Source organism: Phaethon aethereus (assembly GCF_964289735.1).
Source record: "Phaethon aethereus genome assembly, chromosome: 7".
NCBI classification, from domain to species: Eukaryota; Metazoa; Chordata; class Aves; order Phaethontiformes; family Phaethontidae; genus Phaethon; species Phaethon aethereus.
Genome location: NC_138583.1, coordinates 1,420,775 through 1,444,472, shown reverse-complemented (window position 1 = coordinate 1,444,472; position 23,698 = coordinate 1,420,775). Strand labels below are relative to the sequence as shown.

Below are 23,698 nucleotides of genomic sequence, written 5' to 3'. Positions count from 1 at the left end.
GCACTGCATGCTCTAGCATGCTTATAGAATAGGAAGATTAGGTCATTTGCTCTCTGTTTTTCTGTTATAGCTGCCTTCATGAGTGGAACGAGAATAAGGGATTAAGTATTTTGTTTGAAACAGGACTTCATGAAATTACTTAGAAATTCTAATGACTCATGTTCTAGATGTTAATTGAGAATGTTTGATCAGTGCAGGAAAAGCTATAGCTGGCTATTTTTGCAACTTTCTTGTGGCTGTATAAGAGCTTAAGAATGGGCAAATATTTCGGTATGCTTTTTTGGCCACCTTCCATTATTAGGAGAAAGGCTGAATTTGTGAGCAGAATCGGTTACAGGACCAACATGAGTAATTTGCTTTAAATCAGTATGTGTCTGTACGTATAATTTAAAGCATATACTGCATATTCTTTAATTTGATCTTGGCATAATGTGAATATATAGACAGCTATTTTTGAAAGTGATTATAACTGCTGATTTGCATAATGATACAGGCTTTTTCTCATAGAAACTGGAAAGACTATCATCTTTAGCATGTGGGAATGATTTCAGGCTTTAAGAGCAGTGTTTTGTTAAATCTACGAACAGCATTAGAGCAAAGGCGTTTCTGAAGTGGCATGTGGATTATTTGCTTTAGTATGTCTTCAATACTGATGAAGCATCGCTTTTTCATTGTGGCATTTGGTAACTTAGCAAATTATTGGATGCTTTCATTTTAAGGTTCCTTGGGTATAGCATAGCATTGTCTTTGTTCATTTGAAAGCTGAAGTTTTGTAGTTAGTAAGAAGTATGAACGTGAGTAGAAGATGGCATTTTAGTGTTTTGCTGTTGTGTATCATGAGTTTCTCTCACGTATTTTTTATTATGCTTGCTAACTAAAATCCTAGCCTCCATGTTTACAAGATTGAGAAAGGAATGAATGCTTTAAAAACTTTGAAACCATTCCTGGGAATGGGTTTCTTGGGGAAAGAGCTACTTTGGCAAAATGTGGCAGGGTTTATTTTATGTTTAGTGTTTTGGTTTGGTGTTTTTTTTTGAAAGACCATTTCAAATTTAGGAAGCTGCGACAGTTCGGTTCACTTTGTTTTGCATGTGTTGTAGAACTGCCTCAATAAATGGCTGAGGCTTTTTCCATTTTCATTTGCCTGTTTCAAAACAAAAAAAAGCTTGGAATTGATAACGAACTTGTTGTATGTTTTAAATCATCAGTTCTTCCAGATTTCTAAAATTATCGGTATCATTACCGATTTTGTGATGACTCAGAATTCTTGCTTTGAATATAAGCCCAGCTTCCAAGCTCCTTTGTAAGAAGTCTCGTCTTGGTAGTGAATATCTTAAATTAACATTGATTTCCAAAGCTGAAATTAACTGAGGTGTGGAAAGCAGTGTCTCTGAACTGTTGAGCATGGCTGGTGATAGCAGAACTTGCTTAAGATGATGCTTAGTGGACTGTTGCTCCCCTAACTGGTTCAGCTCCGTACCCTTCCATGCAGCTATCAGAGGCTGTCCCTGAGTGGAGGACTGTTTCGTTCCCCAGCATCAGGAAAAAAGCAAGCTAGTACTGATGCAGTAACAGCCAGCCCCTTCACTTGCTGCAGATCTTGGGGTATCTTTTCACAGGAGAGGAAAGGGTGGAAGAGCTTGGGTTTTATGGCAGCTTTTTCAATTACATGACGAAACTGCTATTTCTGCTCAGATGTTTGGATCATCTGTGCAAACAGCAACAGCACTTCCACTCTGTTCTTCCATCTTGCGTTGCTCCTTAAAGCAAAAGGCATTCTTCAGTTGCTTGAACCAACAAAAGAGTTTCAAAGCAACATGCTGCTTCAGCATGCTTGTCAGAAGTATATATTAAAATGACATAAAACGATCTTCACCAGCAATATGAATGCGTTTGTCATAGTTGTCGCTTGCTTTCATTCGGTGCAGGTGAAGCCTGCAGCCTTGCATGCGTGCCGTGGATGGGTATAGTTTGCTTGCTGAGGCTGGTGTCCTTTAACGCCAGATCTGTTGCAGGCAGAAGCGTGAGTCAGCAGTGGTGTGTGAATTGCATTCCAGTCCAGTACTTTGAGATAATAAGTAAGGTACTCCAGGATGCTTATATTTAGGTGGGGGAGAAATTGGCTTGCCTATTTAAAAAACAATCATGCTTTTCTAAAAACAGTGTTGTCCTGTGTTGTTGTGTGTGTGTCCGTCCCCCCCCCCCCCCCCGCCTTGGATGTTTGTTTTTTGGCAACTTCAGTTTTTGTGCTGTCAGGTTGCAAAACCCCAGAGCATACAGCACTTTTATTGAATCAGCATCAGTAAGTTGATTCATACTCTTCCCCCCTACCCTGCCTTTGAGTGTTTTTTCATTTTCTTTACTTACTGGCATATTGTGGAACACCTTTTTGCAATACCAGCTCTCGGTTTTAAAATGCAGCTGTAATGATGGATGGTTTAGCTTAAGCATTCAATTCTACTGGCTTGCTCCTGTTTAAAAGAATAAATGCATGCAAGCTGTGCAGGTACTGCTTGTGCATCGCCCTTGAGGAGCGAGGGCGGGGAGAGCAGTCACATGAGATGCAGGAGCCAAAAGGGGATTGCACTTTCCAAAAGACCGCCCCGGTTATTTTGGAACTTTTTATCTCTCTCTGCCTGCATGTTTTCAGGCTTTGGTGTTTGGAGAAGTCTGTGAGCCTGCAAACTTGGAAACGCTGTTGTTAAGATGTTCTGTTCCCTTCGCTTGGGATGTCTGTCTGCTTCACTTCCATCTTGCACCAGCTGGGAATCCTGGAAAGTATCTTATTTCTTAGCCTCTTGGAGAGGAAAAGCCAACAGCAGAAGAAAAGCATCTGAACATAAACTGCAGGCGGAAATGTGTGAAAAAAATGTGTAGTAAAGCTCACGGTTGTGAGTAGAAATTTGAGCAAGTTACACGGTAATTTGGTGAAGTCTGGACATCTGTTTCATGGGTGATACTATAGTTGAAATTGAGTTTTGTTTTGTGTCAAAATTAATTTCTTTTACCCCTGTTGCTAGCATGAATACTTGTCTTCTATGGAGAAGTGCTGTGGAAAGCAGGCTAATGTACTGGATTATTTTGCTATGGTAATTTTTATAGCCCTGCTGCTCAGAGCAGGACGTAAAAGGAGGTGCTTTTAAGTATAAATGCTAGAACTGGCAGTAGGTAGAAATCAGGTTGAAATCGAGAACGAGGAGGGAGTGATGGGGTGTGCTAGCTGAAAGGTAATTCACTGTTAATAGGCATGGAGCAGGTGCACGTGATTTACAACCAGTTTCTTCTGCTTATGGCAAGTATTAACTGCTGAAATAGTAAATACATTGCTAATTATATAGAGCCTTTTGTTAATTTAACAGAGAGGTGTGGACTGTTTGTGAGGTAAGATATGTTCAGAGTGAAGTTCAAAGTTTAAGACTTATGTGACTTGATAGTATCTGAAGTTATCACAAGCTCTGAAAGTTCAGCAACTTATTTTTTTTTTTTTCCCAAGATAAACTTTTTTTAGGATTTGGGTAAGTACAGAATAAATTGGAAACCAGACATGAACCCCTTTCAGTGTCTGTATTTAAGGCAGCTACAGATATTTATTTGTATTTCTCAAAAACTTTCGTATTTTTCTCATTGTCTGCATAAATCATCTTTTGAATAGTCCAAGCAGACCAATATCTATTAATACTTGGATTACAACATAGTAAATACTAATTCTTTTTTTGAGAATAGAAAACATTATTTCCATGTATTCAGTTCTTAATGTTTTCCTTAAGTCTTCTAGTTAACTATGTAAATGCGGAACTTGGTCCATGCTGCTTCCCTGTGAGTACTTAAGCTTGTGGCAATTCTTCAAGGATGGAGTAAAGTAGTTTGTATCCTACTTCAGGCTTTTCTTTGTGTAGAGGTAGCTTGGAAGCTGCTGCAATGTCTTCCATTCTGATGACTACTCTTTGGAGCTTTGTTATATTTTAACCATAAAAATAAAAATTATTCTTAAAATTGTGGAATAATGTAGGGACCTCTGGAAATCACCTGTTTCAGCCCCCTTGTTTAAAGCAGGGCCAGCTTCAAACATACCATGCTTTGTTCTTACTCCTGCTAAAAATAGTTTGAGGAGGAGTATGTTAATGCGGTAGGGTATGGTCTGTTTTCGAGCTCCTAGTTTCATTTCTGTTTTGCTTTTCAGTGAAGCTTCTTCACTAGACTATAATTTCTAATAATGTTTAAAACTTGGGAGTACTTTCTTTTCTTAACTTCTATTTAAAAAAAAAAATCCATATCTCACTACACCACCAGGAAAACAAATACCAGTAATTTTCTAACAATTTGTTGTGAATTCATTACTACATTGGCTCTAGATGTAACGTTACAATTTTCTTATTTGGCCTTTTTCCTTAGCACTAACAAAAAAAAATTGTTTTTGCTAAGAGGTACTTTTTCGGAGTTCTTTATCTCAGGTTGCTTTTGGCAAGTGAATTACATGTAGTTCAGAATAAGAATCTAGAATATTTTTGCAGAAATAGGGAATTGTTTTTTAATAAACAAGATATATAATCCTTTGCAGATCTGTAAATTCCCATCTATTGCAATATCTTAACATTTAGGCTTCAGAGCTACTTTAGCAGCTGCTATGGTGGTCTGTTGCATAGAAATCATGGAAGGTGATAAAAATGTTAGTGTTTGTGTGGCCTTGCCAGGGCTTGCATGCCTGAAATGCACTTTTCTGTTTGTTTTGCTGTTTTGTGTGGTATACCTGTTTTGGGTTCACTGGGGACATGAGCATGGGTTTTAATTTGGAAAAATCTTGCAATTTAGTCGCAGAAGACCATTTTAATAGTTTGACATTGGATTTAATACGGCACTCAAACTGTAGAGGAAGACCAGTATGTAGCATCTGTGTGATTCTGGTGAGATAATGTATGATGTACGTGGATTACTTGAGTCTGCTTTTCTAGTGGATTGCCTTCCTAATGGATGTTAACCATCAGCTGCCCAATAGCATAGACATCTAACATTATCTGTTTGAGATGTAAGGAAATTTCTGTTATAGTGGCTGTGGTCAAAGTACTGTGTTTTCAAAACTTTCCCTCCTGATTTCCCCCCACACCACCTTTTTGTAAGGTTTTTTTTTTTTTGGTTTGGGGTTTTTTGGTTTTGGTTTTTTTTTTTTTTTTAAAGATGGCTTATTACTGCACATACAAAGCTGAACTGTTTGCATATGGGAGTCGGAGTTGTTGCTCTGACTTCAATACAGTTAAATGTTGATTAATGTCCATTTAATGCCCTTGTAGAAATTTTGTATGCTTTACAAACGTTTCCATAACTTGCATATTCAGATATTTATCCAAACATAATTGCTATGGGTTTTCCTGCGGAGAGGCTTGAAGGAGTATACCGGAACAACATTGATGATGTAGTAAGGTAAGGCTTTATTTTTCTTAACTTATTGTTGTAAATCTTAGGTATCCTTTTCTGTACTCCTGTTCTGCTAAGGAAAGGATGTGTGTTCAGACTTGTAGAAATGGCAAGATTTTTGCATCTCGTATATGTTGCCTTACTTGCTTTCCTGAAAATTGTTGGAAGCAACAAAAATGGTATTTTCAAGAATTTAAGGCCAGGCTGCTGTTCTCTGTTGATCTCAAATGCATGTAATTTGATTTTTAGTGTCAAAAACTGATTTCAGTAAATTGCGTTGTAGTAAAAGGAGGTTCTTTGCTTTTTGAAAGATGTTAGTCCATGTGTCTGTTCACGGTGTTGAGAGTTTCCTCAGATGGCTGATGGCATTTCAGAGTATGTTTGCCCATATCCTTTCTTCAATCAATAAATGAAGTGCTTGATATGTTAATTTTGAGTTAAAGTAGTAAATATAGGTAACTTATCTCTAAAGGCTTTTACATCTGGCTGTCTTCAATAATTGTGGATGAAGAGAAAAATCAGCTAATATTATTGCTGGTGATGCTTTGTAGCACATTTTGTAAAATAAAAAAAACCCAACCCAACCTACAGGTTGTCATTTTTAACATCAAAAAAAGTTATCTACTGTGAACTGCTGGATACAACTGTGGAAGGTGTACTTAGTGTTTTAGGAACAGTGTTGTAATTTTAGTTGACACCCTACCTGGAGAACGTAGTGTGAGAGGTTGCAGCAGCTGCCAGATGTTAGTGTTCTTAGGATCCCAAGTTCTGGTTTTTAAGTCATGTGTGATGCTTTTGAGGTCTTGGGCATTTGAGGTCATAAGTTACTGAACTTATGAACTTTCTCTCTCTCCAAGAGACTTGATGTTTGGGGATGGGGGGATAATGCAGTAAGGGGTGTGGTTATGCAGCGAAGTTAGCAGTAGGTGTATCTGGGCAAGAAGGTGCTGCTCACAGGTTTAAGATGCCACAGAAAGTTTCTCATAGTTGTTGGCAGGCAGAATTAGCACTGCTTGAATTTCACTGGTAATTGTTTGCATCCAGGTTTGTACAGAAATGAGTTGAGACAGCTCCTCAGTTCCCACACTGGGAGGAATCGTAACCCTCAACTGAGACTTGGTCGTCTGGAGGCAGCGACTTCCCCATGCAGCTGCAGTTAGCTTCAGATGAGTTGGAGGGGGTTTCGTTTTTGCATATTTAACCATCGTGACGAAGTTCACTATCCACGAATAGCACTGAAAATGCCAGAAGCTTGCAGAAATGACCTTGTTCTGTCATGCAGTAGTGAGAAGTCGTCACTTTTCCAGAGCTGGTCGTATCAGTAAGGTTCAGCGTAGCAATCTGTAAATACTCTTGCAGAGTGTGTATTTCTCTCCTAGAATTGTTAAGAGGCATGAAGTTGTGTTTTCTAATCGTATCATTGCACACAGCTTGCACAAAAGAAAAAGCTTTTGCTGTGGTTTTGGGACAGTTAAGGGCTATCCCACAAACTCAAACTATCTAGCCATCTTTCTTTACCAGCAGTCAGAGCCACTGTTTCATTAAGTTGATGTGAGCATTGCATCTGCTGTGTGAAGTATGTGGTCCCTGATGGACTCCACCTTTGCAAGTTGTAGGATAGGGACAAAGGCTGGACTTGGAATAAATGACATGGGAATAATCCGAATAAATAATAATAGGCAGTACTCTTTGAAGACTCTCTTCCATTCACAGCATTGATTTCAGTTGCTTCTGTATGAAGGAAAATACGTTTTAGTGGTTAAGTATGTAGATATGTGTAAATTAGCCTTTTGAAAGGGGATGACTATATAATTATTAAGTTGTCCATAAACACTCTGATCAAAAGGAGTAGTGATCACCTAAGAGTGTAATCAACCAAATTAAGATACGGAGAGATGTAAATTAAGTGGCTGTAGGGAACTGGATGCTAAAGTAGCATTAGGTTTATTGCCCCCTATTTTTAAATGAGAGTAACGCACAAAATGTGATCATGAAGCATTCTGCATGTTGCAATCAGCAGGTTCTCATCTGCCTCTGTCTTTTTATTGTGGAATTTTTTTTCCAAGAGCTTTTTATGCAGAAATTCAGCGTGTTTGAGCTCTGGAGCAATTGGTATTGAGCCAGGATATGCCAGTGGGCTTTTACTGAATAGCTGCTATCCTGACAAATGTAATGCTAATACTGTATGAGAAGTACAGCATGGACTTACGCATGTCTCCTGTGACTGATGCTTTTGAGAGGTTTTGGATGGAATTATGTCCTTAGAAAAATACTTGCATGAAAGCTTATACTTAGCTTTGTGGATATTACTGGCAGAAGCGGTGTCAACTGTCCTTGCTCTTCAGTGTGTTTTAAACAAGCAGGGACATCTCCTGGAACAAATCTCCATGTCCACCATCTTCCTTAATCTCTCGAAGTCTGCCAACAGGGGCACCAGTGGGAGTCATGACATATTTTTGCCGGTGAAATTGGAATCTTACACTCAATGCTGCACAAGGAGCGTTCACATCTGTTCTTATTTGAATGCATCGGTTTAACCACAGAGTTCTTCTAGGTTCTTCTGGAATATTATGACTGATAACCAGAGCTTGTTTTTGCTTGAGCTTTCCAGGATTTTAGCAGCTAGTGTTTCTTTTCAATTTGAACAGCATGTTCTGTCATGGCTAATTAAATTCCTTCTGGCTGATGTGCAGATACACACTGTTGATGATGTTAAGTGTAAACATTTGTATGTTATTTCTTGAACATTGCCAGGTGACACATCATATATAATCACAGCAATTTTGATGAATCATGTTTGCAGTTTGGCTCTCCCAAGTATGGGAAGTTTTTGTTACAAAGTGAGCATGAAAATGAAATGAGTGTGAAGAATTATAGTGGTCTTCTTTTCCCCCCCTCCCCCTTCTGAATCCAGAGCATCATTGGGCACTGTCCTCAGACTTCAGTGGCAAATAACGACCATTGAAAAAAAAAGGTATTAAAAGAAATGATTCTGGCTGTTCTAACTGGAATACAAAAGTTATTTAACTGCTTTTTTCATTGGAAATACCACTGTGGCAAAATATTTTGCGCAGATGATTAAAATGGAAGTAAGCATTTACAGATACCTTGTGTAATCAATACTTTCTGCTTTAAAAATAAACAAACCTTCCTTGGCTTAATATACTGATGTGCAGGTATCTTAGAAATCAGTGCAGATTGGTCCACACAATAAATACTTCAGTTGCAGGTCAAATCTTGGTCTCCTCAGCTGCATAAGTAGTCTTATTCATAGTACTGGATTACTTGTATGAATGAGGTTTGCAATGCACTCCCACCTTGACTTTGAGGCAGTGCGGTGCCCGCTGAGGCCTGGAATGCACTGCTTTAAGGATGCTGCAAATTAAGGTCACCATTACTGCAATGTATATTAATACCTGCCTTTTTTTTTTTTCCTATTTAAGGTTTTTGGATTCAAAGCATAAAAACCATTACAAGATATACAATCTGTAAGTATGCTCTTATAGATGTATTTTCCCAAATAATGAGTTCTAAAAATGGCTTATGAGTGAAAGTGGCTTGTTTCTGTACTGAAGCAGAGCTAGAGATGTTTTGCACATTTCTTAAAACAATTAAGCCTGATTGAGAGCACTGTTACTTCATTTAGTGGAGCTGAGTGAGGTTAAATGAAATGCTGGTGTGTATTCATATTACTTGAATGCTTTTAAATGACTTGGCAGCTAGCCCATCTGGAGCTTGTACCATGTGATTAAAAAGTGAAAAGTAATTCACAGCAGGCTTTCTGTTAATGTATTAATGTCCGCAGTGAAGAATCTGCCAAATTAATGTTTTCCTGGTTTTTTTAGTTTTTTTTTAAACTGAACTGCATTGGTACCCACATCCTGTTTGCTTCCTCACTATTCTTGATTGTCCCTGTTTATTACTTTGAAAAAAACTATTGCAGCCATTGGTAGTGCAATGGTTTCTGCTTTTTGTAAGTGTAATGTTTTCCTCTGAAGATTTACTTTTGCAGAAAGCTGTTCTTGTTACAGAAGGGATTTTGTTGTTATTGTTTCTTGATCATCTTTATATGTTAGCTTAGGCTAATTTTACATGTATAAATTATTTTGTAATGTCAGCTGATGTTGAAAAGTAGGTATTGCTTTTCCTACCCCTCATTTTTTCCCAGAAATCCAAGTTGAAGACTTACTGGCTCTCTGAGCTGCTAAGGCTTTTTTTTTTTTTTTTTTAAATTAATATGTTTCTAAATATCTGCAATAATGGAAGAATTACTGTAGTATAGAAGTCCAGACAATGCATTACATTGTAATCTGTTAGTCATTAAAAATAACTATTTAAATATGCCTCTAAATTAGTTGAAGGATTATGCATTAAGCAACTGTTTCTTGATGTTGGAATGAAGTTATACTAGAAGCTGAGAAATTGTATACTGGTTATTGAAGCTGTCTAAAGCCTGGGGTAGGATGGGACAGACAAAGATATGTATATAAAACATGGATTAAAATAAAGTCATTGGACACCATTCACCCAGTTCAGTAAGAAAATTATTTTCTCCAGCTTAGAAGCTCTCCAAATGTTAGCCTTTTAATAAGCACTGTCTTGATGGCACTTATGGGTGGAAAGGACAGTGCTTCCTAGAATAGCTAATCGCTCCTTCTGCGTGTAGGTGCAGCTCTCTAAAGAGGTAACTTTCTGGGTATCTTCCTTTTGAAGTCTCTTGGAGCTCAGCACTAGAGGTCCATATCATGTAAAATCTGTGGTTTTATTAGACCCCCCTGAAACCTCCTGAGAGCTTCTGCTTGGTTTGGGGAGCAAAGCAGAACGGGACAGATAGAACTTAATTTCCTCCTGCTTCTTGGGGCTGAGTTCAGCTGTCAGCTTCTGTGAAGTGTGGCTCTGGTATCACTTAGCAGATCAGGGTTTGCTGAGCAGCCTCGTACTGAGCTGCTTGTTTTGAACTCGCTCAAGAGGTGACAGGTAAAAACAATAGGTTGCTGGCTGTTAATTTCTAGACTTGGTCAGAAAGTAAAAGTTTAGTAACACTTCTGTGCGTCTTAGCAAGTAGCTCCTCAGGGAGGTGGTGCTTGAAAAGTTTCCACTTTGCTGTGTAGTAGCAACCTCATTTTACTTTAGAAAAAAGCAAAAACCAGTCCCCCAACCCTACATAGGAACAACTTTAAAGTTTTTAAGTGAGAAGAGCTGTGATGAGACAAATGCTTTTGACGTTTACCTTGCTGATAGGTGTCTTTTCAGTTGTGGAATGAACTTGTTCAGGTGTGTCAAAGGTTTTTGTCTTCAAGTTCTTCATGTAAGTTTTAACTTCGCAGTTTCTGGTGCAAGAACCCTCCCATCGATTTGCCTTGTTGCTAACTTCAAAACAATCACAGGTGAAACTTCCTAAAATTACTGTATTTACCCTCAGATAAAAACTTTTTCAGGAGAAAATGTCCTTTTACAGTGCATGGGTTTTTCTTTCTCCCCAAAACGTGGATCAGTTGCAAATGAAGATTGAAGTGATTACTGCACAACTTGGAAAGCATAGCTTTTAAACTGTGTGTCTCTGACTAGAGATGCCAGGTTATCTCTTTATCTTTATGCAGGCAAAATTTATACACATGTTAAGTACATAAATGACATTAGTCAAATTGTTGTAACGTTTGGTTGTGAGATGGGAAGAAATTGCAGCCTTCAGGTATATTGGAGAACAGTATCTCTTTAGATTAAGCTGATCCTTTGTAAATAATCGACTATTGTCTGTTTAAAAGAAGGAGGTGGGAGTTCAGAGAAGTTGTGTGATTATATTCGGAATTAATTAAAACACTGTCATGGGGTTTGAGTTCCCTTATGGTAGCTGTTATTTGAAGTTGATAATAATGTGTGTATTGAGCAGTTTTATTTGAAAGGATTTAGAGAGATTTTTTTAACTGATGCTTAAACAATGTCGGTTATGCCTCATCCTTGCATCTTGGCTTTTAACATCCCAGTGAATGTCTGAGCAATCAATTTCGTTTTGTTTTATGTTTGTGTTTCATTTTCTCATGTGTTTCTTTAGCCCTTTGCTATTTCTTCAGTAGTATTCTTTATTTTAATGTGTTCTTCCATTTCCATCTCCTAACTTCACGTACTGCAGAATTGTTACCTCCCCTATTGTAATAAATCTCCATCTTCTCCAGTGTATTTCTTTCAACTGTCCTACAGGCACATAGTTAAAGGAAGGAGCTGTAATGACCAATGTGGATTTTATGTGCATACTTTCTGTACCTCTTTGTACATGGGGTGGGGCTTTGGCATAGGCTGCCATCTTTTCGATAGCCAATAGTCCTGTTGTCAGTGGGATCATGGTTATGACCAGAAAGGTGCCTGGCTGGCAGCACTTGGGGTCTGGATTGTTTTAAACTCGCTTTGATCTTAAGGTAAGATTATAAGAACCATGCCAACCTGCTCCCCACTCCCCCCACCCCCCCCCCCCAAAAAAAAAAAGTTCGGGTTTTGTCTGGAGATCTGGCTGTATTACAGGTCTAATCTACAGGTTTTAAAAAAAACACAAATGCATTTGAAATGCTAAGCAATGGGAGCATCCCCCAAAGTCTGTGTCGGTGGGACCTCTGCTGCAGATACACATGGGTTTTGCATAATGAAATGGGAGTGTATTTTGTACAGCTGTGTCTGGAGCTCTGCATTTCTTGTGTACAGCTCCCATAAGAGGGCATAGAGTGACATGGCTATGTTCTGTGCTCAGTTTCTGTCCTTGGTGTCAACAAATCCATTATTTATCCTTTATGGTATTCTACTTGATACTCTCTCTAACTTCAATATTTGAAGACTTTTTCCCCATATGTGGATTTTTTTATGTTTTGAAGACTTTAATCTCTTATTACCCCTTTGAACTGGGTGTTTCTTTAAAAGGAAGAAGGAAACTTGCCTGGATAAGATTCTTTGTGTTAACTGCTTTACTTCCTAGCCGGATCAACTTCCAAAGTTCAGATGCTGGCTAGCTTGTAACAGGCCTTGCCCAGCACAGCTGATGGCTGCACCAGGCATGGTGACTCCATCATGGGTGTACACAGAATCATAGAATGGTTTGGGTTGGAAGGGACCTTTAAAGGCCGTCTAGTCCAACCCCCTGGTCTAGCTGACATCTTCAACTACAGCAGGTTGCTCAGAGCCCCGTCTGGTCTGACCTAGGATGTTTCCAGGGATGGGGCATCTACCACCTCTCTGGGCAACCTGGGCCAGGGTTTCACATACTGCGACTAACTTTTCTTCTCAAATGCTCGAGTGCAGATAATGTTTTTTTGAGTCCCATCTGCCAGCTTAACCTGCACTGTATCACTTCTGACCGAGAGAAAGTGTCAGCAATGCGATCAGAGCTGTAAAAACTGCCAGACTTTTCCCTAGCAGAGGCTAGAGGTGAGAAGGTTCTGGAATTCAGAGAAAGGGAAGCACTGAGTGCATGTGCAACACCAGCAGACCTGCCTCTGTCCCTGCCTCTGGTGTATGAGTCTCGTGGACAAAACTCAGTGCGGCACATGTGAGGCTCCAGTTATGTGCAACAGTCACACAAGTAGGAGCCTGAAAGTTTGCGTGTCTGAAAGTGTCAAGTAAGTGCCATATGGCTCCAAAGGCTGCAGTCATAACATACGTATTAAGGAAAGATAAGTTCATACCAGTCCTGAAACTGGTGTGCGTATTTGAACCCTATGCAGAGTACAGATTATAATCAGAACAGAAGATCTAAATGTTTTGTCTACTGAAATGACTCCCAATCATTGTGTTTCAACCTGGAGTCCTGTTTTGAGGCAGGATTCTTCTCATTTTCTGAACTGCATTTTCACTTGCATCATGTAGGGGCACATCATTTTGCCTGCAGAGAGCAACTCCAAGGAAAATTACAGAAGGCATCCACTTCTTGCCTTCTTTCCCCTTAACACCCAACAGCTGATGTAGCTTGTTCCCTTACAGCATGCTCGTTTGGCTCCATTGAAGCCTTACTGATTGGATTGTTTATATCTGGTTACTGATTGTCCCTAGGCAAGTCAACCTGCAAGACTAATACAGTGTGGTTCGCTGCACTACTAGCTAGCTAGAGTGGGTCTCTTACGGAGTGGTGAGATAGACTTTGATGCAACTCCAAAGTCTTCAGAAATATGCCATTTTCCAGGATCTGTGAGGGGAAAACTGGCTGACTGGCCTTTTGGGTTTTTCTGAGTTCACCTAATTTCAAGACCACATGCCAGGTTGGAGAGTAGCGTCGCAATCTCTGCTTGATACAAGTGATCTCTTATAATATTCAGTGGTGCTTTCAGTAGCCTGCGGTGGTCGTTTTGTGGAGGAAGAATGCTTTCTTAGGTTGCAGCACCCGAGGGTCCTTGAAATGTCCTTGTGATCCCAGTCACCCCTAGCACCCATATTGTTGTGGAGCCATCTTGATGTGTTTGAGTTTGGAGTCAATTGGATGAAGGTCATAGCCATCTACTCTGTGTGGGAGCATAATGCTGCTCAAGTGGCTGGAGCGGTTAATACTACAGTGTTAAAAAGTAATGCTGTATTTTATTACTTGCTTGAATGTCTCCATTCAGAGTCAGACTGACTAAAACATATACCAATGGACTACAGTTACCATAGAGTAAATAATTGTTTTTCAGTAAAATAATTGATGTTTTAGTGAGCAACTTTATGCATCTGCAACAAAACAATTTTTCTGTGTGTAACCTCTAGCTATCATTTTAAATCATAAAGGTGATGGGTGTACATGATTTTTCCCATATGTTAATCTGTATGTTCCAAGGTGTGACAGATGTTGGGAGTGGCTCAGACTTGTCTTTAACTCTTGTCTATTTTTCTTTTTTAGATGTGCTGAAAGACATTATGACACCGCCAAATTTAACTGCAGAGGTACATTTTACTGTCTAGTGTGTTATTCTCTTTAAACTTCAGTGTTTTTGAATGAAGGTATAAAGGAGGAGCTGATGAATAGTAATGTAGGAGACTTGGGCAGAAGGAATGATGTCAGATTGCTTTGAGTCATTGAAGAAACTTGCTATATTCTTGACGCTTTCAAAAAACGTGTTCCTGACACTTAACTAGATCAAGATCTAATAAGGCAATCAGAAGTCTACTGTTGCAAAAATTTGTGCAGAATGGGTTTTATGGAAGTTTCTGTTCAATTCAGTGTGCAAACTTACTGTAAAATTTAGATGTGAAGCTTAGAAGGCTGGTTTTTATGCAGAAGCATCACTTAGAATAAAAGTGGAGAACACCTTAAGCCACTGTCACTATTCATATAAAAACTTTTTGAAGATCTGGAACAAACCTTCAGTTGCTTTAAAAAAAAAAAAAAAAATTAATTCACACATGATGCCTCTTTGAGATGAGTTGGTTCTTAGACACTTTGCAGAACTACCAGAAGCAGTGGGGAAACTTTTAGGGTCTCCTTTTGATCAGACTCATGGGTGAGTGGAAACTGATGTACTCATTTTGTCAGTATTAACTCCTCAGGTAATAAATAAATAAATAAATGCAGATTTACCTTTATTCATTGTGCAGAGGAACATCTCTGTGCACAGTAGTAGAGCTTGTAGTTCCTCTTCATGCAGTTCTTCAGAATGGCTGGGTAGATAAGGAGTACGTGTCTTTGTTGTTAATTGTAGGAGATTAATAAATTTTGGCCTTACTGGCTTATACTACATCATAGCAAGGGCTCAACTTTTTCTTTTATAATTATTATTTTAAACCATCCTTCTAGTTGTAAAGAGGATATTTAGAATGTGAGCAAAATGTAATTGGTTGCTTTAATGTCTGAATATAGAAGGACTGAAATTGTCATGTTGAAGTCATCTTCACTTCTTATTTGCTTTTACAATATTGAATGACATTGTCCTGAAACCTCATGCAATACATACAAGCCAGAAAAATATTGTAAGGTCTGCTTGAGCAGTACTTTGGGTAAGAGGAGAAAAGGCATAAATGAACAGGATGTGCTTCTAATACGTCCAGAACGTATGCTTGCTCTAATTTATGCTTTTTATTACAGGAGTGCTCAGATCCCTTCAATGTCAATCCCAGCCCAAAATATTTCTGACGGCACCTTTCGCAGACAACACTGTTGTAGGGAACTACATGTTGCATTTTTTTTCTTTTCATCCCTGAATTAGTTTCCTTAGATAACCAGATTGTTGACACAGGACTTCCCGTAGGAGAGGAGCAACACTTCTACTCTAAAATCTTCTGAAGTGAATTAATTTCAAAGGGAACTTCTTATTTGTACACTTAGCATGAAACACGATAGTAGTTCATTATTCAACTTGGATGCTCTTGCATCAAATTCAAAACCAAACATTGAAAGTTCTTCATGTTCTTTGGATGCCAGCTATCTGTCTAGGGTTTTTGCAGTTTCTGAAGTATTTCCATGCTGGAAATAGCCTTCTGCTTTGCCACAGGCTTTCCTCTTTATTTTTTTTTTTGCTTCTTTATGTGCTATGGGAATTTTCTTGGAACATCTAGGAGCTTGGAGAGAGTAATCAGAACCGTTCTCCATGCTGTGTGCTTCAGTGTTAGGAACCAGATTCCGTGGAGGATCTGTACCTCTCAAGGACCAGCTCAAGACAGTGCAGCTTAATTTTTCCTAAGGTTGCTTTCTGACTGTTAATCCCTCTGCACCATCACAGGGCACCCACTTCATCTGCTCCTCATTCCATCTTTGAAGAAAATACTGCAAGGTTTGCCTTTGATCTGAAATCTTGGAGAGCATCTTCAGCATGCTGTTACTGCTTGGGATTTTTCATGCTGTTCTTTCAGGACTACTTTGTCTCTCTCTTTCACAGGAACCTTACTTGATGTAGTTGAGATAGACTCAGAGTTGTACAGACAAATTTGCAGCATCTCCTAACAGCTTTGCTTCTTAGAGATTTCTAAATAAATTCCTCCTTTCATTTATGTCTGCTGCAAAAAGTGACATCTCTGTAAGTTCACATAAAATGATCATTTGGGGAGTCTTTGTATCTTCCGTGTGGAAGAATTTACTGGTGTGTGTTCATGTTCGTTAACCTTTGCTGCTTCTTTAGCAAAGATTATTCACTTTATCGGGCTTCCCTATTTGGTCTTCTGGGAGACTTAAGTGGGCGGTCTGTACTGCGAGTGAATAAACTGTCCTTGCAGATCCCTCCAAAAGGCTTCAGACTCGTGCTACAGTAATTTAGCAGTTCCATAACTTCATCCCTCACTTCTGCTCTTTAAGTCCTTAGGGATTCATCAAAAGGAGCCTTGCTTGTGTGACAAGAGAGTAGTACTTATGAAATGAATACAAACGCTTGCCTAAAAATGAAATGTATTCATTATTAGACCAGAAAAGGAAATGGTGTTTCTAGCTGAGAATTTTTAAGTGAACCAGAGTTGTATTTATAAGATCCCAAATCTGTTGGTTGAGATTTGGGGTGCACTTTAAGGTGCTGTTCTCCTGACAAAACTAGTACAGCTCTATTTAATTCTGCCAGTCAGCATGTGTCATCTTATCTGAGGTGTTAAGAGGTTTGGGTACTTGTCTCTGCTTATTGCTTATTATTTGCTTTCTTAAGTTTTCTTTCATTTCCTGCATGCTCGCTTGAAATTCTTTCCATCTCTAGATGGAAAAAAAGTGCTTGTGTGCATATATATATCCATATAAGAAAAAGGACAACTTTATTCAGTGGTTTGACTTCAAAACCCATAAGTATTGCAAGTGCCTTACATGAGATCCATTTTTTGATTACCATTTTTCAATATGAAAATTGTAGGGTTTTGTTTCAAAACCCCTTTGAGCAAATTCTGAGTTTGTTCCCAACATAGACCCAACTGTGCTCAGAACTTTTCAGCAGAATTCCTATTGTCTGATCAGTGACTGAGATCTTGCCCTGTTTTCTCTTAGGAGGTGGTGTAATTATTGCTAGAGTAATGTATTTTTGCAAGGTTGTTCTATGTGCACTTTTAAATTCTAGAAAATTTGTGATGCAAGATACAGAGTTTGTACCACTCATTTCAGTAGCGGTGTGAAATAGTTTCTTCATGTTGCAGGATGTTTGCTTATGTATTAGTAATACAGAGTAATACTAATATGTGTTAGTAATACAGAGAAATGCCTGCAATGCATATAATATGTAGTACATTGCTGAATAATATTGGAATTTTAAAAATTTATGTATCTATAAGGAAGATAGGGGTTTATTTGTAAAGTTAATTTCCTGTATGCTTGTCACAAAGTTGACCTGTCTAGTTGAGCTTGCTGTAATTTCATTTTGAGATTTTGATAAATTACTTCTTTTCATTGCAGTTGCACAGTACCCTTTTGAAGACCATAACCCACCGCAGCTAGAGCTTATCAAACCTTTTTGTGAAGATCTTGACCAATGGCTAAGTGAAGACGACAATCACGTTGCAGCAATCCACTGTAAAGCTGGAAAGGGACGAACTGGTGTAATGATATGTGCATATTTGTTGCATCGAGGCAAGTTTTTAAAAGCTCAAGAAGCCCTAGATTTCTATGGGGAAGTAAGGACCAGAGACAAGAAGGTGAGCTATTTTCTGTTCTTCTGTTCTCCTATCTGTATCTTTATGCTTTTCCTGCTTGAGGTCATTTGAGTAGTCAAGCCCTTTAAGAAATACTTTCCATCAGTTATGATATCTGCTTTGATTTAGCTTTAACGTTATTGGATCAGTGCATTTATTCTAAATGAAAAAGCTTTCCTAAGCAGCATTAGCAATTAGTCACAACACTAAAACAGTCTGTTTTTTCCATCTCCTGTTCAAGAAGATCTAGACAGTTTAGTTTAAATAGACTTTTAAATAGCATTCTGCTGTGTGTTGCATCAAATGGGTGGTTCATGAGTGAACTTTCTCATTCAGCATTTTCAGCCCAAATAAGAGGATTATTCTAGCTTGCCTGAATGGATGAGTTATTCATCTCCTCAGGCTCTCTTATCTTCTGTGGTGGCGTTTGGAGATGCATAGTCATTACAGTGTGTGTTACAGTTGAATATCCCTACTGGAAGAGTCTGTTGTTGGATGCCCCTTTTCAATAAAAGGGTAGTTAAGCCCAGACATTGGCTGCCTCAGAGCCTGCTTCATGAGGTGCTGCCATTTAGTTTCTTGTACTTCTCCTGAGGAGAAATGGGAGGATCTCATTTCAGAGAAATAATGTTCATGGCTACAAGAGCTTTCTGTTAATACCTTGTCAGTGGTACAGACAGACTTAGCATTAAGTATATGTTGGACCTTTCTGGCATGGTTATGCCTTATTAATGGGAATTCACCCTCCTTATTTGAAATCTCCTCCAAATACAATAAGGTGTGAATTGCAAGGTCACATCAGCAAGCTTCCCTGCTCATCTTCCATCATTTTCTTGTGTATGTTGGTAGACCAGCCTGGGGGGGATCATCCCAGCAGGCCAGTTTCAGCCTACTCAAGTGCAGAGCTTTCTGTGTTCCTATAATATTTGCATAAAGTATTAATTTCACAGAATGTAGACCTCTAATAAGCAAAGTTTCATGTTTGAAGGCTCTTGAGAGCCGAAGTGTCACATAAGGAATTTTAGAATGTAGCTGTTAATTCATTGGAAGGAGCAAGTAACTTCTTACTTTGCTCTCTTTACAAGTTTTGCCCTCTTACACGGAACTGTTATTCCATGTAACGCTGAGAACATAGTTGTGGTGTAATACTAGAGCAGAGATGGTGTCAAGGTTTCTCATCAAAACTTGGCAGCTTTTGGTAAGAATGTATGATAGTGAATAAGAATGAGCTGTGTGATGAATAAACAGTGTAGATTAGTCCTGCTAATAAAGATTATCTAAAGAGCTGGATAAAATACCATGAAAACTGCAAAACTTAACAAATACATGGTGAAGCATGTAGTACCTCAGTTTCCTTTTTGTAAAAAGAGGGTAGTGTTTCTGCGTGTTTAGTGTGTTGAGGGTAAGGTCAGTTAGGCGTTCATCAGTACCCCAGTGGTACCTCTGCCATGTTTGAGATAACAGAGAACTTAATAAAAAGGAATAGTGAGAGCTGTGTTTAGCTTCACTGTAAATACTGTCTGTAACCAGCAACTTTGTTTTGGTTTTGATGACTCTACTGGAAGAGTTGGTTGGGTTTTTTTTAATTATTTTTCTCCCCAGATCCACTTGAGCATGGTTATCTTTATGTGGATGGGGGGCAGCATCTGATTCGCATAATACTTAAAGTAGTGTTTATAAACAGGTATTCCAGTGGCCCATATTTTGGTGTTATATGTCAAGTGCTGCTTTCTGATTTGACACTTCACCACACCTTTATGTAACTGACTTCCTGAACTCAAAGTAAATGAGGCATCAAAAGAGCTGTTTGCACCTAGGGGCAAGAAAATGTTGAGGGGTTTTGTGTTTGGTGGTTGGGGTGGGTTTTTTTTGTTGCTGGACCAACAGATGTATGATGAAGGAAAACTAGATTGAATTAGGTACCAAATTTTCTTAGTTTCAGGCAAGCACAATGTGCGCACTTTGTATGTCGTTGCTCAGAACAGTGTAGCTAGAACTGTTGTTGCCATTAATGTGCATGATAAGGGGATTCTCAAGAGGGTTTTGTCCATGCCGGCAGGAAGTGTGAGTCTCATTGCAAGAGGAAGTATGACTAACTGGTCGAGAGAACAACCTCGAGTACTTCTCTAGCAAGCTTTTCCCAAGTGCCGGCTGGGCGAAGCAGCTTCATGGAGGCCTTTGCAACATTGTGAGAGTTGTTGTAGATGAGGCTGACAGTTGCTAGATAGTCTGCTAATGTACTGTTGTCCTGGGAAAGGTAGTGGGGAATAAGACATTGCAGAACAGAGTAAAAGTCTGTCTCTGACCAAAAGCTGTTGGTTGGTTTGGTTTTCTTTTTTCTTTATAAGCTGCCTCTTTTGACTTCGGTAACTCATCATATTGGGGGGTACTTTTTCAGAAGAAGGGCATGATGAAGATGAGAAAGTACTGGCTAAATGATTGTATCTATCAGTCACCACCACTGTAGTAGAACAGGACTGATTTTTGTTTTCCCTTTGATCCAAGGAAGACAAACTGTTTCCTGAAATTGGATAAAGAACTGTAATTGTCCAGCCTGTTTTCAGAGCTGGGGGAGAAGTAAACCCCCCAAAAAAGTCTTCTAAAAAAGCTGCTGCTTCCACTACTTGAAATGGTTAGCTTATCGCCTGTTTTTTCCTTAAGATGGACATTGAAATACTACTGTGATGACGAAGACTGACAACTTAACCTTCCTACAGCTGGAAAAAGTATTTGTTTTTTCCTGCTTCTGCCTTGAAGGGTTTTATGGTGAGGATTAGACTCGGAAAGAAGCGTAGTCTACTCAACAAGTAGGTGTCATCTGGGAACAGCTATTCAAGTGCTTGAGCTGGAGATGGTCCATTCAGGAGGATTCTTAGACCATCATACTGTCATACTTTTAGGGATGGCTTCTAATAGTGGTGTAACAGAACAGGAAATGGAAAACAATTATTTTGTCCAAGGAATTCTCAGAATTACTCTGAGCAGGGTAGATATCCAATGTCTGATGTGTCAGAGCTATCAGCTGCGATGTCCATTTGTTAATGTACTCGGCTGAAAACCTCTGCTAAACCTAATGCTGTAAGCCTGGTCTGAGGCTGCAGTTTTAGCTTTACTCTCACAGTAGGGCGTGTTAGTAAAGTGAAGGTGGGAATATTACTTCCAAAAACGTTTGTTCTTCATAATGCTGCCCATCCTACATTGAGAGGAGAACCAGGAACAGCACCTGATCATTTTTGTGATGTCTACACAGCTCGACAGTGCCCAGTGACACTCTGGCATAGGGACTAGAGAAGCTTATCTAATGTCCATTTTTAGCGGTGGTAGATGGGAAATGTAAGATTCTTAAGAAGAAAATACTTAAACTGCTTCCTTGTTCTTTATTCTTCTTGAGTAAAAAAGTAAGCGGGGGTTGATTGCACCTCTCAGAATATTAGCTTGTTATGAAAGTGTTCTACTTGAAATCAGACCTTTGGAAAATAGAGAACTTTCTGTTCTGCTTCAGTGTGGCTGGTTCTTAGGATCTTGGGGTAATGGCTATGTGGCTGGGGAGTAAAAATCTCTGACAGGAGGGATAAAACTGTCCACTTGGCTGAGAACTGGTTTTGTTTTTAGATCGACTATCACTTTATATAGCCATGAACGTGACAGTGTTCCCTTCGTTTTAGTCCCAGCCCTGGTTGTTCTGATGAGGTGTGCTGGGGTTTCTCCATGAGGCACGTCCTCTATGGCATGAAGGAAGCTATGAGCAGAGGAGGATGCGTTTTCCTTACCTGCATGGTTTTCTTCTGATTGGCAGCATTGGCAGATTACTGATGGTTTGCTTTGAGGCTAGGATTTTCTCAGTCATGAAGCTCAGATCCCAGGAAAGCAAACTTCAAAGCTCACTTAAGAAATTAGTCTGATAACTATGGAGATGACATCTGAACCAAAAACATGGTCAGTGTAGAAGGCTACTTAAGAAGGTCATTGTACAAGTGCTGTAGGAAGAAGGTCTTTTGTGTCGTTTAGAAACAACTGAGGTGGTAAGGAGTCATGATTATCAATTTTTTTTAAATAATGGCAGGAAGTGAATATTTTCATGTTTGCAGAATAGCTGCTTACTAAATTAAAAGTACTCTGGCCACTCTTAGCTTATGGCTGTTGTAAGTTGATGCAGGTAACTAGAACTAACAGTTTATAGAAATAACTGTGGTCCACATTTTGTGACCAAAATGCTCATAGACTCATATATGAAAACCTTTTGTTTATCTCCAGTTTATTGCAATTTCACATTCAGTTTTAATATTAAAGTTTACTTACCGATGCTGTTGCAAGTATATAGTATGTGTTGTTACAAACCATGTAATGCATTTTCTAGGAAATTAAGTTATTTTTCATCTTTATCACTTTTGCTTGAAATTATTAGCTATGAGAGCTTTAAAACTATTCCCTTACTTGAAGTGTAAGTTGATTTAAAATCAGTAATAAAAACATTCTTTGGTTATATGTTCTCAAAGCAAGTGTTTACTTCAGAGTTGTAATTCAACTGAGAAGTCCTTCATTTAACAGTTTGGGCTATTGGGCCTGTATTAATATAAGTTTCCAGTTTTGTTTTTTGTGAAAACATTTTAGAAGGGTATTTTGTAATAGAAGGTAGCATCAGTCTCAAGTACAGTGATACTAGCAAGCAAAATTAGAATCTTTTGACTCAAACTGCTGTCGAAATGTAATTCCTGTATTGGTGCTTAAAAGGCACCTCCTGCTTAACATCTGACACTCCTGACCCCAAAAAATACCAGCAGCATGAAACCATCCTTTACATGAACCTCAGGGTGTCCAAGGTGCTTGTTTTTAAGCTATGAAAAATTGCATTCTTTGCCTCATCGCTTGAGAGGGATGTTTGGAGATACATACTAAAGTAACTGGAAGACTGATGTCCTGCTTGTTCCATGCTGGGGACCAGTCAGAAATTAATTTCGTAGTGCTAGATAATGTGTGCAAACAGCTTCCTCCTAAATGCTCTGCAGGACAAGTGCAAGAGATGCAGACCCGTGCCAAGGGAGAAGAGGGGCTGTCTTTGAATGGTTTGGAGGTAGATTGTGTCTTTGCTAGTCCTTAAGGTGCCCAGGATGGTCCACAGTGAAGAAACTGCTGAGGGTCGTCACAAGTTAACTGTGCTAAAAACCTGCATGGCTGGGTCTCTGCGCAGTGTCGAAAGCAGTACAGCGCTCCCCTGCTTTCTAGGTACAGCCAGCTTAGATGCTTTACTCTGTGTGCTGGTCTCCAGTGTAGCTGCTGGATGGATCAGGATGGTTTATTCCAAGTACTTTAGCTGCCTTTTCATTTGTGGTTTATGTGTGTTTAATTGTATTCTGAGGTAATAGGCAGGAACCCTGTTAGTGATGCTATTAAATGGTCTTGATGGTTTTTGACGTCTGTTTTCTCTCTCTTTAGGGAGTGACAATTCCCAGTCAGAGACGCTACGTGTACTACTATAGCTACCTGTTAAAGAATCACCTGGATTACAGACCAGTGGCACTGCTGTTTCACAAGATGATGTTTGAAACAATTCCCATGTTCAGCAGCGGAACTTGCAGTAAGTACCCAGCACCCTATTAACCTCCATTAGCTCATGTAAGGAAGTGCGTCGCCCTTTGTTTGAACTTGGTTTGGTTATGTGACTGTTACCATTGTTACGTGATGCGAAGAGCTGCGCACCTTGATGGAGAAGATCATACTTAAACATGTCACGTTCCAAAATCTGCTGGGT

General features: G+C 39.1%; 1 protein-coding gene across 1 annotated transcript in view; it reads left to right on the top strand.

The window, feature by feature from the left end:
- PTEN (phosphatase and tensin homolog) overlaps positions 1 to 23,698 on the top strand; it is a gene marked incomplete at its 3' end in the record, with an annotated part of 47,140 nt that overhangs the window by 11,685 nt on the left and 11,757 nt on the right. Inside the window, exons 2-6 of the mRNA XM_082002544.1 lie at positions 5,331 to 5,415; positions 8,853 to 8,897; positions 14,261 to 14,304; positions 17,714 to 17,952; positions 23,383 to 23,524. Of these exons, the coding sequence (XP_081858670.1) occupies positions 5,331 to 5,415; positions 8,853 to 8,897; positions 14,261 to 14,304; positions 17,714 to 17,952; positions 23,383 to 23,524 (555 nt within the window). The remainder of the gene's footprint in view (positions 1 to 5,330; positions 5,416 to 8,852; positions 8,898 to 14,260; positions 14,305 to 17,713; positions 17,953 to 23,382; positions 23,525 to 23,698) is intronic.